The 15,767-nt window shown below is 38.9% G+C and overlaps 1 protein-coding gene across 1 annotated transcript; it reads left to right on the top strand.

Annotated features, from left to right (window-relative positions):
• The first annotated feature begins 4,450 nt into the window (after window positions 1–4,450).
• On the top strand, window positions 4,451–9,167 carry LOC109220284. The gene is made up of 4 exons (XM_019384752.1): window positions 4,451–6,664; window positions 6,779–7,084; window positions 8,740–8,871; window positions 8,955–9,167. The coding sequence occupies exons 1-4, from the start codon at window positions 4,451–4,453 to the stop codon at window positions 9,165–9,167; spliced, it is 2,865 nt and encodes a 954-aa protein (XP_019240297.1).
• The last annotated feature ends 6,600 nt before the right edge of the window (window positions 9,168–15,767 follow it).

The raw sequence follows: 15,767 nt of genomic DNA, 5'->3' as shown, positions 1-15,767 counted from the left end.
CTCAAGCCCTCGAATCACGGGGAATTTTAGATAGGAGAATCAAGGGATACATAGAATTGTACTCACAAATATTTATCAATAAAATCTCTTTTTCTTTATATTATTTTTGTTGCAGTTTATTTTTCGTCTTACGAAAATTTGTTGCAAACAAATTTTGGCACGCCCAGTGGGACAAATTCTGCCCTTCATCTCTCCTTCTTGCAAGTTGAAAACTATAAACTTCAGATCTACTGCTAGAATGGCCTTCTACAAATGTGATATTTCATGCAAAGATGCTACTGTTGTCGCATCCGCTCAGCTCAGTCATGTTGGCCCAATCACTCGAAGCAAGTTCAAGGCTAGTGGCTTGGATGGGTCCGAATACTTCGCCTCCTTGGAGATGGCAAAGAAAAGCAGATCTCATATGACGTTCGCAACCGCAATCTCTGGGGGCAACACCCCATTCTCGATGTTTGACGAACTTTCTCCAACAACCTCAAACCTTGGCGGATTTGAGGATTTTGGTGGATTCTTCAGTTTCAACGAAAGTCAATGCCTTGATGACTGATGCAACTAACGTGGACGAAAAGTTTGCCATGATGGAACAGACTATAGAGGTCTTGAAGAAATCTGTTGAAGACAAAGACCTTCAAATCGCTCAACTCATGAACAAATTGGAGGCCTATGCACCTGGAGAGTCGAGCCATGTCCCTCCTCGTTCACCTGTCTTCACCTCCCAGAAAACAGTTATTGAGGAATCATTTGCAAAGTTAAACATCCAAAAGGAAAATCAATCTACTTCAGTTGCGGCGTTATCTGTCCAACAATTGCAAGACATGATAACAAACACCATCAGAGCTCAATATGGCGGACCATCGCAAAGTTCGTTGTACTACTCTAAGCCTTATACTAAGAGGATTGATTTTTTAACCATGCCAACCAATTATCAACCACCAAAGCTGCATCAATTTGATGGCAAAGGGAACCCAAGGCAACATATTGCCCACTTTGTCGAGACTTGTAGCAATGCTGGAACACATGGTGACCTTTTGGTAAAACAATTTGTTCGTTCTCTAAAAGGGAACGAATTTGACTGGTATATTGACTTGGAGCCCGAGTCCATTGATAGCTGGGAGTAACTTGAGAAGGAATTCCTCAATCGTTTTTACAGTACCCGAAGAACTGTAAGCATGATAGAGTTGACAGGCACCAAGCAAAGGAAGGACGAGCCCGTGGTGGATTACATTAATCGTTGGAGGGCGTTAAGTTTGGACTGCAAAGATCGCCTTTCAGAAATATCTGCTGTGGAAATGTGCATTCAAGGAATGCACTGGGGCCTTTGTACATTCTACAAGGGATCAAACCGCGAACTTTTGAAGAACTTGCAACACGAGCGCACGACATGGAGTTAAGCATCGCAAGTCATGGAAAGGCATCTCCATTTGCTGATCAAAAGGAGTTCAAGAAAAATGTTGCATAAAAAAACCAAACCAAAGAATCAATGGCGGTGAAAGCAACTTCTGTGAAGGTCACTACTAAGCAAAAAGTGAAGGAGGATAAGACCCCGAGTCAATATCCCAAAGAGGAGAAGCGTCGTCCCACCTTGAAGGAATTAGAGGCGAAGGTTTATCCATTTCCAGATTCAGACGTACCCACCATCCTTGATGAACTGCTGGGCAAGAAAGTCATCGATCTCCCTGAATCAAAAAGGCCAGAGGAAATTGGCAAAGTTGGCGATCCGAAATACTGCAAGTTTCATCGCGTCATTAGCCACCCTACAGAGAAATGCTTCGTCTTAAAGGAGAAAATTATGGCTCTTGTAAGTGAAGGAAAAATCATCATAGACATGGATGAAACAGCAGAAGCAAACCATGCAAGTATCGCGCTCAAGGAAAAGAAGTGTTCAAAGTTGCATAACGTGTCAAGCACTGCCTTCTTACAATTTGGAAGTTTCGAGCCCGTTGAAGTTGTTCTTCCAAGAAAAACTCTTGAAGGTTCACTAGAGCTAGACAATCACTCCAAAGACAAAGACGATGAGGGTTGGATTCTAGTCACTCACAAGAAGCGAAAACATCAGGCAGTTTTGAGGCTACCACTTCCTAAGCCAAGAGCAAAAATAAGCGATGTGGATAGGCTACAACCACCAAGAATTATCAAATCTTCTAACAGTGCCTTATCCCCGAAGTTCCGAAAGCCCATCACATTGCATGAATTCTTTCCTGGAAAATTCTTTCATGGAAGTCACGTTGGTGCAACTCATGTAGTTTCTAGTACTGACAAAACAACGGAAAGCAACGATGAGCCTGCTCCAATGAAAACACAAGAACATCATGATAACGGAAAAGTTGTCACATGTTGTGCAACAATTTCATTCACAGATGATGACTTGCTGCTGGGGTCTAAGCCACATAACAGACCTTTGTTTGTTGTAGGGTCCATTCGGGAACAACATCTCAATCGCATACTTGTTGATGATGGTTCGGCTGTCAACATCATGCCAAAGATGGTGCTAAAAAAGCTTGGGATCTCTATCGATGAGCTATCCAAAAGTAACCTAACAATCCAAGGTTTCAACCAATGGCAACGAGACCATAGGTATGATCCGCGTAGGATTATCCATTGGTGAGATGAATTCAAACACCCTGATTCACGTCATAGATGCGAAAATATCATACAACTTGTTGCTTGGACGTCCTTGGATCCATGAGAACGGGGTGGTATCATCTACTTTGCATCATTGTCTGAAGTACAGAAGAGATGGTGAGATAGTCAAAATTGATGCAGACATCAAGCCTTTCACCGAGACGGAGTCATACTTTGCAGACGCAAAATTCTACCTTGATTCTTGTGAATCGAAAGTAGAGAAACCATCATCAGATGACGAAGATGATGCCAAGTCAAAAGAGGAAAACAAGGCTCAATGGACTACCACCAAGGTTCCTAAGAAGGGAACAGAAGAAGCCTCCATTAAGCTATTGTCATCTAAAGGTCATATGCAAACAACGACTAAGGAGCATCTGGTTTTTCGCTATGTTCCACGTGAGCGTCGAAAGAAAGGGCAACCTTTGCTACAGGAATGTACTCCAAAAAAGCAAGTGAGTCACAAAGATATCCAACATTTGAAGGAGCATATGACTTTCCCAGTTGCACAAATCCCATCCGTGACGGGTGGGTCTGCTAAAGGCAATCTTCAAGCTGATAAAATAAAAGGGCACTACGATCCTAAGGCCTTCATGCTGCTTGAAAAGTCTGGTTATGACTTGTCCAATCCATCACAATTAGGAGAACTCAAAGATAAAGTCACTGGTGAAAAGATACATGGGCTTAATGAGTCCCAAATGAAGTTGAGAAAACAAGGGCACTACGTTGCCACTCCAAAGTTTGGGTTGGGGTTCAGTTTGGCAGAGCCTCTTCGAATTTCATCAAAGAGAAGCAAAGAGATAGCTTCATCACAATACACCTCGGTAGAGTAGATGAAGGAAGTTAAGGGCAAGAAAATAAAACAACGGACTTCAGTATTTGATCGCATTGGAGGCTCAACTCCTTCGGTCTCGGTGTTTGAAAGGCTAAGTCACAAAGGTGAAAGTATATCTTCCAAACATCTAAAATAAGTTTCCACTACCTCAAAGACCTCTGTCTTTTGTCGCCTAGGGACCACAAGGAAGTCACCATCTAGAAAGATACTGTCGAAACATAAAGAGAAAGTCCATGAGGAGCGGGATCATTTTGAAGTTGTTGCTGACAGAGAAATATGTAGTGCTTTCCCGTCACGTATGAAGAGGAAGTCTGTTTTGTCAATATCCACAGAAGGTCCACTGAAGGTGCAAAGGAGAACCATTGTGTACACTCGCCAGCCTCGCAAAGAAGTTGAGAAAGAGAAAGAAGCCGTGCAGACTATCCAAGGAAGTCAAACAGAAAACATAGACTTTGTGGAAACATCATATCACATAACTGTGGAAGATAGCCAATGCCTTGACGTTGATGATGAAGTACACGAGGCTCCCCCTCAACTAGAAGATGGCGGACAATCGACTGTGGATGAGCTTAAGGAACTCAATCTAGGCACTCTGGAAGATCCACGACCCACCTTCATTAGTGCGCTTCTTACGCCTCAGGAGGAGGAGGAATACTCCAAGTTGTTGACCGAATACAAAGATGTCTTCGCTTGGTCGTATAAAGAAATGCCCGGTCTTAGTACTAAGGTAGTTGTTCATCATTTAGGGATCAAAAGTGGAGCACGCCCTGTGAAGCAGTCACAACGCATGTTTGGACCCGAGCTTGTGTCCCAAATTGAAGGTGAAGTCAACAAGCTCATCGATGCGGGGTTTATTCGAGAGGTGAAGTACCCATCATGTACATCGAATATTGTACCTGTCAAGAAGAAGAATGGTCAAATACGTGTTTGTGTTGACTTCGAGACCTAAACAAGGCATGCCCAAAAGATGACTTCCCATTACCAATTATTGAACTCATGGTTGATGCTACAACAGGGCATGAAGCTATGTCATTCATGGATGGGTCCTCCGGATACAATCAAATCAGGATGTCTCCAAAGGATGAGGAGTGTACTGCTTTCCGAACTCCAAAAGGGATATATTGCTACAAAGTGATGCCCTTCGGTCTGAAGAATGCTGGTGCCACCTACCAACGCGTGATGCAAAACATATTTGATAACATGCTTCATACGAGGGTAGAATGCTACGTCGATGACTTGGTGGTGAAGACGAAGAATAGGCGTTATCACCTTGAAGACCTTCGAATTGTTTTTGAAAGGTTAAGAAAATTCGACCTGAAGATGAATCCACTCAAGTGTGCATTTGGAGTTACCTCAGGAAAGTTTCTTGGCTTCATTGTGCGTCATCGTGGAATTGAAGTTGATCCTGCAAAGATCGACGCCATTCAGAAAATGCCCAGGCCAAAGAACTTAAGAGAGCTTCAAAATCTCCAAGGAAATTTAGCATTCATCCGGAGGTTCATCTCTAATCTAGCCGGACGGTGTCAACCCTTCAATCATCTATTGAGAAAGGATATCCCTTTTCATTGGGATCAGTTATGTCAAAATGCTTTTGAAAGCATCAAAACATACTTGCTGAACCCACCTGTGTTAGGGGCGCCAATGCTTGGGAAGCTATTGATACTCTACATCGCGGCACAGGAACGTTCACTTGGAGCACTACTTGCTCAAGAGAATGAGGAAGGAAAGGAACAAGCCTTGTACTATCTTAGTCGAACTCTGATAGGAGTTGAGTTGAACTATACGCCTGTTGAGAAGATATGCTTAGGGTTACTTTATGCAATAAAGAAGCTAAGGCATTATTTTGAAGCATACACCATCAAACTCATCTCTCGAGCAGATCCCGTGAAGTTTGTGATGACTCGACCTGTTCTTTCTGGACGCCTAGCAAGATGGTCCATATTGTTTAACCAATATGAGATCACATACACACCTCAAAAAGCTGTGAAAGGACAAGCACTAGCCAATTTTCTGGCTGATCACCCTCTTCCGGCAGAATGGGAGCTTTCGGATGAGTTTCTAGATGAAGACGTTTTGTTTATCGAAGAATTGCCACCATGGACATTGTTATTTGATGGATCTGCACGTCGTAATTGTGCGGGGGCAGATGTTGTGTTGATTTCTCCAGAAAGACAAGTCCTGCCATTCTCCTTTGTTTTAGGTGAAACATGCTCCAACAATGCTGCAGAGTACCAAGCCCTGATCGTCGGTCTCAAAATGGCATTGGAAATGAAGATTCTAATGTTGGAGATCTACGGCGACTCCAAGCTGATCATCAACCAACTTTTGGGGAATTACGAGGTAAAGAAGGAAGATCTATTGCCCTACCATGAATACGCTTCTGGTTTACTTGAAAAATTCGACCGAGTGTTCTTAAACCACGTCCCAAGAGAAGAAAATCGCAAGGCTGATGCTTTGGCTAACTTGGCCACGACGATGGTACTTGGAGAGAATGAGTCAACAAAGGTATATGTGTGTCATCGATGGGTTATTCCTAGACTTCTGGATCTTCAAGTCAACGAAAGCCATCATACGTCTGTTCGAGTGATTGAAGAAGAAGATTGGAGGCAACCACTGATAGAGTACCTTGAACATGGAAAGTTACCTGAAGATCCGCGACAAAGAACAGACATCAAGCGAAGAGCACCACGATTCATCTTCTATAAGGAGACATTGTTTCGCCGCTCTTTTGAAGGACTATTCTTGCGATATCTTGACAAAGAAGAAGCCCGCCAAGCGATGGAGGAAGCACATTCTGGCTCATGTGGAGCACACCAATCTGGTCCCAAGCTCCATTTTCGCATCAAGAGGATGGGCTACTACTGGGCGACAATGGTGAAGGATTGCATGGATTATGCCAAAAGATGTCAAGCTTGTCAATTTCATGCAAACTACATCCACCAACCTCCAGAGCCCTTTCACCCAACTGTAGCTTCATGGCCTTTTGATGCATGGGGACTTGATGTTGTTGGACCACTTCCAAAGTCATCAATGGGACATATGTACATATTGGCCGCTACGGACTACTTCTCTAAATGGGCTGAAGCTGTTCCACTCAAGGAGGTGAAAAAGGAAACTGTTGTCGATTTTATCAAGTCATATATAATTTTTAGGTACGGCATACCAAGATACATAATCACTGATAATGGAACGCCATTTGACAACAAGCTCGTGAAGAGTCTATGCGAGAAGTTCAGTTTCAAACAACATAAGTCTTCAATTTAAAATGCACCCGCCAACGGCCTTGCTGAAGCTTTTAACAAGACGCTTGGTAACCTTTTGAAGAAAGTTGTTGCAAAGAACAAGAGAGACTGGCATGAGAGAATTGGTGAAGCTTTGTGGGCATACCGGACAACATTCAGAACTGCTACACAAGCAACTCCTTACTCTCTGGTATATGGCGTGGAAGCAGTCCTTCCGTTGGAGCAACAAATTCCATCACTGCGGATAGCAATCCAAGAAGGACTCACGTCCGAAGAGAATGCTCAACTTCGCCTAGCAGAGTTAGAGGAAATGGATGAGAAAAGATTGGAAGCGCAACAAAAATTGGAGTGCTATCAAGCTCGACTAGCTAGAGCTTTCAACAAGAAAGTGCGGCCACGATCATTCCAAGTGGGAGACTTAGTCCTAACTGTTCGACGACCCATAATCCTCAACAAACGCATAGGTGACAAGTTTACCTCAAAATGGGATGGGCCATATGTTGTGAAGGAAGCCTATTCAAATGGCGCATACAAAATTGTCGATAAGGATGGTCTCAGAGTTGGTCCGATCAACGGAAAATTTCTGAAGCAATACTTCCCATGAAAGTCACCTACGCTCCTCGGTGCACGAGCCTAAACTGCAAGTCATGAAGCTCCTTGATGCATGAGCTTAAACTGCACATTGCTACACTCCTTGATGCATGAGTCTAAACTGTGTACGGCCAAAACAAAAAAAAGAGTCCGCTAGGTTGAAAACCTCGTGAGAGGCGGCCTAGGCAAAAATTAGGACATAAAAAAAAACTCATCCCTCTGAACTACGTTATGACTTGATCCTCTTCACCGAGGTACGTAGGCAGCTTAGAGTTTCATTCTAAGTTCAGTCACATGAGTTTTAAAAAAAACAAAAGTTTGGCGTCATCGGATCATTACATTAATTCTTCCAAGTGTAGAGGCACATATCTATGAGGAAAAGAGACAATTTTTTTTGAAGTATAAAAGATGTTTTATTGCTTCAATAGTACAAAAGTTGTTACATCAAAAAAAATGTAGAGACAAAAGGAATTAGACGTTTTCCTATACAAAAGCCTAAGTCATGAAAATAATCGTAAACTAGGCTTTGTGGCTGACTCGTCTTGAATGCTTCTTCCAAGTCCATATGACGTCTCCACATTTTAATACACTATCCTCAATGCCTCGTATATAAGAAGTCATCTCTCTTGAAAAAACCTTCAATCACCACGGGAGCTGCCATTGATAAACTTCAAGACCGTCAACAAATCAAGTGCAAAAGTTGGTGAAGGGGTGACTCCGCATCTTGTGTGACATCTCAGACTGATATCTGGACTCATCGAACTTTTTCGCAAGTCTGCAAAAGAAATAAACAAAGAGATAAGATTCGTGATGATAGCCGAATCCATTACAAGGCTGTAAAATCAACTTCAAAAATATTTGTTAGGTTAACTAAGAATGAATGGAGCTTCATCTTCAACGAGACTATAGTTCTCAACGTCCGAATTTCATAGGATCAAACTGTTGGTGATGTCGACGCTCCTAGTTCAAGATACAGTTTTTCTGGCCAAAAGCACGCAAGCCTGAAAGTTCCCTGCGGTCAGTTTGACTTTCAATATTTTTCTGTTTCTAGGACGAGAAGATTTCCGGGATGGAATTTTTATGTGTTGCAGCTCTAGGAGTTTTATTTCCAACAGAACAAACGGATTGTAATTCCGATACTCCTAGCTCAAGATACAATTATTTTCGTTGAAGGTACGCAAATCTGAAAGTTCACTGCAGTTAAGTCGATGTCTCGAATTTTCTGTTGATAGCCCGAAAGGAGTTCGGCCATGAAATTTATAGGTCCTTCAGGTCTCTGAGTTTTCTTTCTAACGGTGCAAACGGATTGTTATTCCGACACTTGTATCTCAAGATATGATTTTTTTTGCCGGAACTACACGAATCTGAAAGTTACTGCAGCTAGGTGGATTTTGAGAATTTTCTGTTTCTAGCTCGGAAAGAGTTCTGCCACGAAACTCTTATGTATTGCAGATCTATGAGTGTACTTTCAAAAGGCGCAAACGGATCACAATTTGGAGTCTCCTAGCTCGAGATATGAATTTTTCTACCATAGCGCGCAAAGCTGAAAAGCAATTTCGCGAACAGATGGGTCAAGTTCAGAAAGTTTCTGCGGACGATCGGCTTGGAATTCTTCTATGATATTTTGAAGGCTTCATTATCTCTGAGTCTTCTTTCCAATGGCGCAGACGGCTCGCGATTTGGATGCTCCTAACTTGAGATATGCGCGTTCCAATAATAGCATGCAGTGTTGTGAAGCCGAAATGACAGACTTGTGCATCGCCTTCAAAAGTTCATTCAGACTTGTCCTTATGGAATTTGGCCCCAAATTTTGGATATGTCACTGTAGTGCAAGTTTTGATTCTGCAGAACCAAGCGGATTGCAGTTTGGACACTCCTAGGTCGAGAAATGATTTTTTTTCAGTGCGAGCATGAAATGCTATGAAGTCAAAACAGTAGAGACGCGCCAAGTGCTTGCTCGCCGAAGTTGAAAAAGCCTACTCCAGTTGTTTTTCTCGCCGAGCCGCAACAAAGAGACTAGTGGTTTGCTTGCAATTCATCTTCCTAGGGATATCAATGACCGTTGGTACTCTCGCAAAAGCCTGCAAAGGAAAAATATTTGGAAATCCTCGATGCCAACAACGTGAAGTTTCTGTGGATACGGTGCCAATAGCACGACGATTCGGCAGCATGGCGCTTTAGTTTGACATAAAAAGAAAGACATCGGAAGCTGCACAACAGTCTAGTTCAGCATGGCATGTATCGGTGCCTATAGCACGAAGCTTCTTGGTTCTACAAGGATCAATGCCAATTGCACGAAGCTCCCGATTCAGCAGCAAGTACATCGGTGCCAACGGCACGAAGCTTGAAATTATGACCAAGTTTAATATCAAAACAACCATCCAAATTGCTGAAAGTTTGCAGATTCAAACTTCCTTCCTGGGTGATGTCAATTCCTGCAAGAAATAAAAGGAAAAGGAGATTCAGGAGCCCCCAGTTTGAACATTCAGATTTTGCGTTCTCTGTGTCAATTACACAATGATGGGCGGTATCGAAGTCCTTGGCTTGCTTCTAGTTCTCGCTTTTGCTAGTTTAAACAAATTGCTGCAATAACAAAAAAGGGAGCAAACCATGCGTTAACAAAGGTTAAGAACAAAAAAAAAAAAAAAACAAAACAAGGAAACATAAAGGAAAATTTAGGAGGACTGCTTTCATTAAAATACCGAAGGTTTCTGGTGTGACTACAATGCAGGGAGAGAGGTCTAAATTTATATAAAGAAAGGGAAGAGAATTAAAGGAATTCTTGGCACTCAAGTCACCAGGGCGTGCAAACAAGGAAATTGTCGTGTTCTGATGGAAATTAGTCAAATTAAGCCAACAGCAAAAAAGGAAAAGATTCAATCCAATAAAACATTGTATTGGGTGAAGTAATTTTGGCAACAATACTTTCTTTAATTATTACGGTCAGACAACAATACAACAACTAAAAGCAATTGTATGAAGTGATTAGTATGGCAAGACCTTAATAAATTTCTTGGTCTAGCAAATTTTTTCGGGAAGTTCTCTTCAAGAGGGACAGGAAACATATCATTCAAAGTTCAGTTAGAAGTAGAATCAAATTAATTTCTCAAAAAAAAAAAAAAAAAAACCAAAGAGGTCCTTTGCTACATACTTCAAGTCTTGTCTTTGAAGTCGTTTTACAAGCCTACGCCCCGACAAGTCTTGAAGTAGGGGGCATCTGTAAACATATAAAATTTATTGGGTTTAATCCATACAAAATTTGGATTAAATTCAATTAGGTTAAATAATTAATTTGGGTTTACAAGTTAAATTAGTCCATTTATTATTTTCAGGCCCTAAAGTTCATTTCATCTTAAGCCCAGACTTATGCCATGTGACTAGAAACATATCCAGTAACTTCAGGCCAAATAGTGACGCCACGTGTTAAATGATGTGACAATCCAAGTAAAAAAGCAAGAACCAATCACAAGTCGCCAAGTGGCTAAAATAACATGGGCCAATCAAAATCAAGCAAGGGAGTCTTATGTAGCTTGATTGTCCATCCTCTAGAACTATAAATAGAGGGGTTACATAACTCTCAAGTGACATTCAGAGTTGGAGAAGAACCACTCCGCACATTGGTGAAGGCATCCACAAACACAAAGAGATCAATCATCAAGTGCTTAGTTCTTCAACAAGGAGTGATCAACGGAGTTTCTTCCCGAGATCAACCCGTAACAACCAAAGTTGGCTGCTCGACGTTCTTGGCGATTAAATACATCACAGGAGGTCTGCATTATCCTACATTCGGGAAAGACGCTCTCAGCCCTCGAATCACGGGAGAATTGTATGATAGAGAAATCAAGGGATACATAGAATTGTACTCACAAATATTTATCAATAAAATCTCTTTTTCTTACTATTATTTTTGTTGCAGTTCATTTTTCGTCTTACGAAAATTTGTTGCGCTAATGTCTTTTACTATAAATAGTCTAAATTTCTTAAATATTTTTTAAAATATTTTTTTTATGTTTACGAGATACTATACTTATTAATTTAATAGTTGAGTATTAGGTAGTAACTATTTACAAATAATTAGTTATCATGCTATTATATGGTGAATATGTTGTCATTTTATTAACTTGTTGAAAATTAAAATAAGTGATGCTTAGATAATCATATTTAAATTGTGAATATGCTTTATGTAATTCTCTTTCAAATAGAAAGCATTGTTTAAATAAAAGAGTTATTTTAAGAAAAATATACAATTTTATATCGAATTCTTTCAAGATTCATTACTTCTTGAGAGATACATATAAGATTTCGTATCTAATACATTACTTTTGATTTGAATTGTAACGATGTTGCAGCTAGTTTGCATATTATGATATATGTCATACTTTTCGTATTATTCATAGTTGTATTATAAATTTTAAATATTTTAAATATATCATTTGTTATAATTTTTGAGTTAGTTTAATTTAAAATTTTCAATTATTTTATTTTATACATATTCTTAAAATAGTAAAATTTAAAGATCCTTGGACTTTGACGGCCCCATGTTCAAGGGCTTACGCCTCGCCTCGTCAGAGGTAAAACGCCTACCTCACGCCCCCGCTTTTAAAACATTGTTAAAAGTATTTCTCCTCGCAACAAAAGTTATATATGTGAAAAAAATTGTAATTGCATTTTATTATGTCTCTAAATATGAATTAAGTTATGTGTCACAGCTTGAATTTTGAGAGTTATTTTTTTACGGTAATTTCTGATATGAAGTTTTTAAGTTTTTTAAATAAAATTTATGTATTTAAAAATGATATAAAAGGTATTACTTATAAGTCACAATAATTAATTATTTACATTTTAAAAAGGCATATGAACATTGCCTTTAAAACGTTAACACATATGAAAATTGTTATTAAAGGGGGAAAAAGATTGACAGTCAATTGGCAAACTATGGTTTGTAACGTTATATTTAGAAATAACGGAAAAGGTACAAATATGCCCGTGAACTATTTGAAATAGGACAAATATGCCCGTCATTAATAGTTTGGCCCAAATAGCCCAAACCGTCCGATAGTGTGCAAATCTGCCCTTTTTTTTAACAAACTAGTATTTTTTTAATTAATTAAAATCAAATAATTTTTTTCTTAAAGAAATTTTTCTAAAAGTTTTTTTTACTAAAACTGGAAAGAAAAGAATGGAAATATTTTTTTTCCAGTTTTACAAAAGAACGTGGAAAAATATTTTCTAAAAGCAATGTTTTTGTAAAAAACCAGAATAAAATCTAAAAAAGCAATTTATTAAAGCAATTGTTTTTGTAAAAACTGAAAAAAAAAATGAATTTATTTTTACAATGAAAAAAAAAAAAAATCTTAATGAAATATTTTAAACAATTAAAAACAAAAAAAATCCTAGCTCAGTATTTTTAAAACTCAAAAAAAACTGAATTAACTTATAAATGAAACAAATTTCTTAAATGAAAAAATATCACAATGTTTTTGAAAAAACAGGAAAAAAATTTAAAAGCAATTTTTCAAAGACAATATTTTGTTAAAACTGAAAAAAAACTGAATTTATTTTTTCATAAAAACTGAAAAAACGAAAAAAAAAATGCTTTAAAAAAAACAGATATTTTTTTTTCTAAAACAATGATTTTTGTAAAATCTAGAAAAAAAACTGGAAAGCAATTTTCTAAAAACTGGATAAAAACTGAATTTTTTTTAAACTAAAAACTGATAAAAAGAAAATATTTGTTTTTTTTCAGTTTTTACAAAAACATTGCTTTAGAAAATTGCTTTTCAATTATTTTTTAGTTTTTACAAAAACAATTGTTTTAGAAATTATTTTTCAGTTTTTTTAAAGCGATATTTTCTAAAAACTGGAAAAAAATATTTTGATTTTAATTAATTAAAAAAAATACTGTTTCCGTTAAAAAAAGGACAGATTTGCACAACTATTGGACGGTTTGGGCATATTTGGGCCAAACTATTAACGACGGGCATATTTGTCCTATTTCAAATAGTTCACGGGCATATTTGGACCTTTTCCGTAGAAATAATAAACTTATAACGCATCCTTAAAAACATAGCCAGAGAGAGCAAGCTCGTGGCAAATAACGTTTTTAACAGTAACAGTAGCTCTGATAGAATGATTGTAGTCCTTAATCAGCTTTATTTTCTACAATTCAATTCATTAAACCGGTTTCGAATAATTCATGCACTCAAAAGTTGATAAGTACAGTCAGACCTCTCTATAACATCATTTTTATATAATAACATTTCACTATAAAAGTTAAGCTTTTACGGAACCAATTTTCATGTTATGTTATAATATATGTTCTCTATAATAACGCTTCGCTATAATATCCAAAAATATTCAGAACAAACGAGGCTGTTATAGAGAGGTTTAACTGTACTGCAAAGGGAGAAAATGGCTAAGTTGTGCTCTCAGTGGTTTCTTTTTAATAATTAGTTTTTTTCTTGCCAATTGACGGCTTGAGGAAGAAAGACCGGAGAAAACCGACGTAGCCTAAAGAGATGGAGAAACATACAAGTAGTCAATTTGGTCTAATATTACTAGTATTTGGTTAATGTTTATAGTAATTTATGAATTATCTAATATTAGTAACAGCTTTGCTCAAAAAGGCCAAACTAGGTAGTTTTTCTATATTTGTTGATTAATTATTTGAAGTTGTAATATTGGATTAGCCACTTTTTACCCTATGTTATTAATATTTAGTCACGGTTTAAAAATCTATCAGACGTTAGCCATTCCATTTAAATATGGGTATATTTTGAACAAAAGTATTTCTATCACACTCAGCAATTGTTATTAGATTTCAAATATTCTACAAAACTTCAGCATAATATACTGGAGTCCGACAACTCTCTACAGGTGAAATCCAAAATATACGGTACTGAAATTCAAATATTTATAGGTTCAAACCCCAGAAATTGTACCATATTATGAACTCCACGACACAATTATGAATTTTTGACTTCTACAAGTTGAAACTCTAGGATATTATCCTTGAGTTCAAAAGAGGTACTATTGGTGAAATATTCCTTTTAGGTTCAAACCTCAGCAACAGTTACACGATTATGGGTTCAAACCTTTATAGGTTCAAACTAGTAACGATTACTGAGATTTGAATCCTTTCATATTATATTAGATACCTTATTTTGAACTCGAGGAATCGTTCTTGAATTTTACATTAGCAAATGCTAGGAATCATTCTCGATACTTCGAATTTCAATATTGATTGCTAGAGTTGTGTTTGACTCAAAAGTTGTGTAATACTATTTAAGCAAATCAATCAAAAGAGATGAAGAGGTAAATCGTAACCGAAAATAATAAACTCTAGAATCAGTTCGATGATCGGATTAACGACAATCGTAGATGAGATGAAAGCAGAGAGAGAGAGAGAGAGAGAGAGAAAGAGAGAGAGAGAAACATTGTCTATTAAGTAAGAATATGCCCTTACATAGCGTCGGATTCCCCTTTCATATTAGTAAGGGATCCCAGTCTAAGTATAAAAAAACAGAACTAAAGTGTGTACCATGGTAGGGACGATGAGATTACAGAGTCGGTTTCCTCATTTGCCTTGCTATTCCAGGTTCGCCTGTCGCCACGACTCGCGCACAGTCAGTAGTTGGTCGTGATGGCTTGGGGACGTGACCGGTGAAATTCGACCCCATACAGTTAGTCCCTCCGCTCGTCGGGGTCGCATCGAGATGCGTCCTCGATGGGCAGAATCGACGTCCCCGTTCAAGAAGAGTTTGACTTATCAAAGGGGGACGACGTGACCGTTGAGAGGAAACAATTTTAACTGTCAGAGCACCAAAACAAAACGTCTTCCCTCGCATGATGTCAGCATCTGCATGCGTCATCATGGCGCCTATTCTCGAGGCAGGAAAACAGACCTTTTGCCGCTTGGTTTCCCGCGTCGATTTGACATCTGACGCCTCGATTCTGATGCCACCCAACCCTATAAATAGAGGAATGATTTGATTTGGTTCAAAGTTTGGTCATTTGTGAGAGCATTCCAACCCTTCAGTTCATATCTTATTACTCGTTGCACTTTTGCCTTCAGTCGACAGTTGCAATTTTCTTCACTGAGCTGTGTGTGATTCCTTCTTTAAACGAAATCATGATCCCGGCGGCGATTCTATCGAACGTGCCACCTTCCTCTGAGGGCGGAGAGATGGGGAGGAAGGGACGTCAGTCCTCTCACCGTAGAAGCCTTATTACCGAAGAATCCTTCGTTACGGAGCGACTTCAACAAGGATGCACCTGTTCTGGCGCCGGCGATTTCCCAATCGCAACAGAAGCACTTGGATGATCTTCGTACTAAATACGGCATACCCGTCCATGTAGAGATGATTCCCGCAGTGAGGGACTACGTGGATACCCTTAGGCCGGGGTACTGTGCCTTTTACGAGTACCCTTTTGTGATCGGTTATGGGCTCCCTTTGCTTCCTTTGGGCGAAGAACTTTGC

The sequence above is a fragment of the Nicotiana attenuata genome, unplaced genomic scaffold (genome assembly GCF_001879085.1).
Source record: "Nicotiana attenuata strain UT unplaced genomic scaffold, NIATTr2, whole genome shotgun sequence".
Classification (NCBI taxonomy): domain Eukaryota; kingdom Viridiplantae; phylum Streptophyta; class Magnoliopsida; order Solanales; family Solanaceae; genus Nicotiana; species Nicotiana attenuata.
This window is presented reverse-complemented; position numbering and strand designations above follow the sequence as displayed.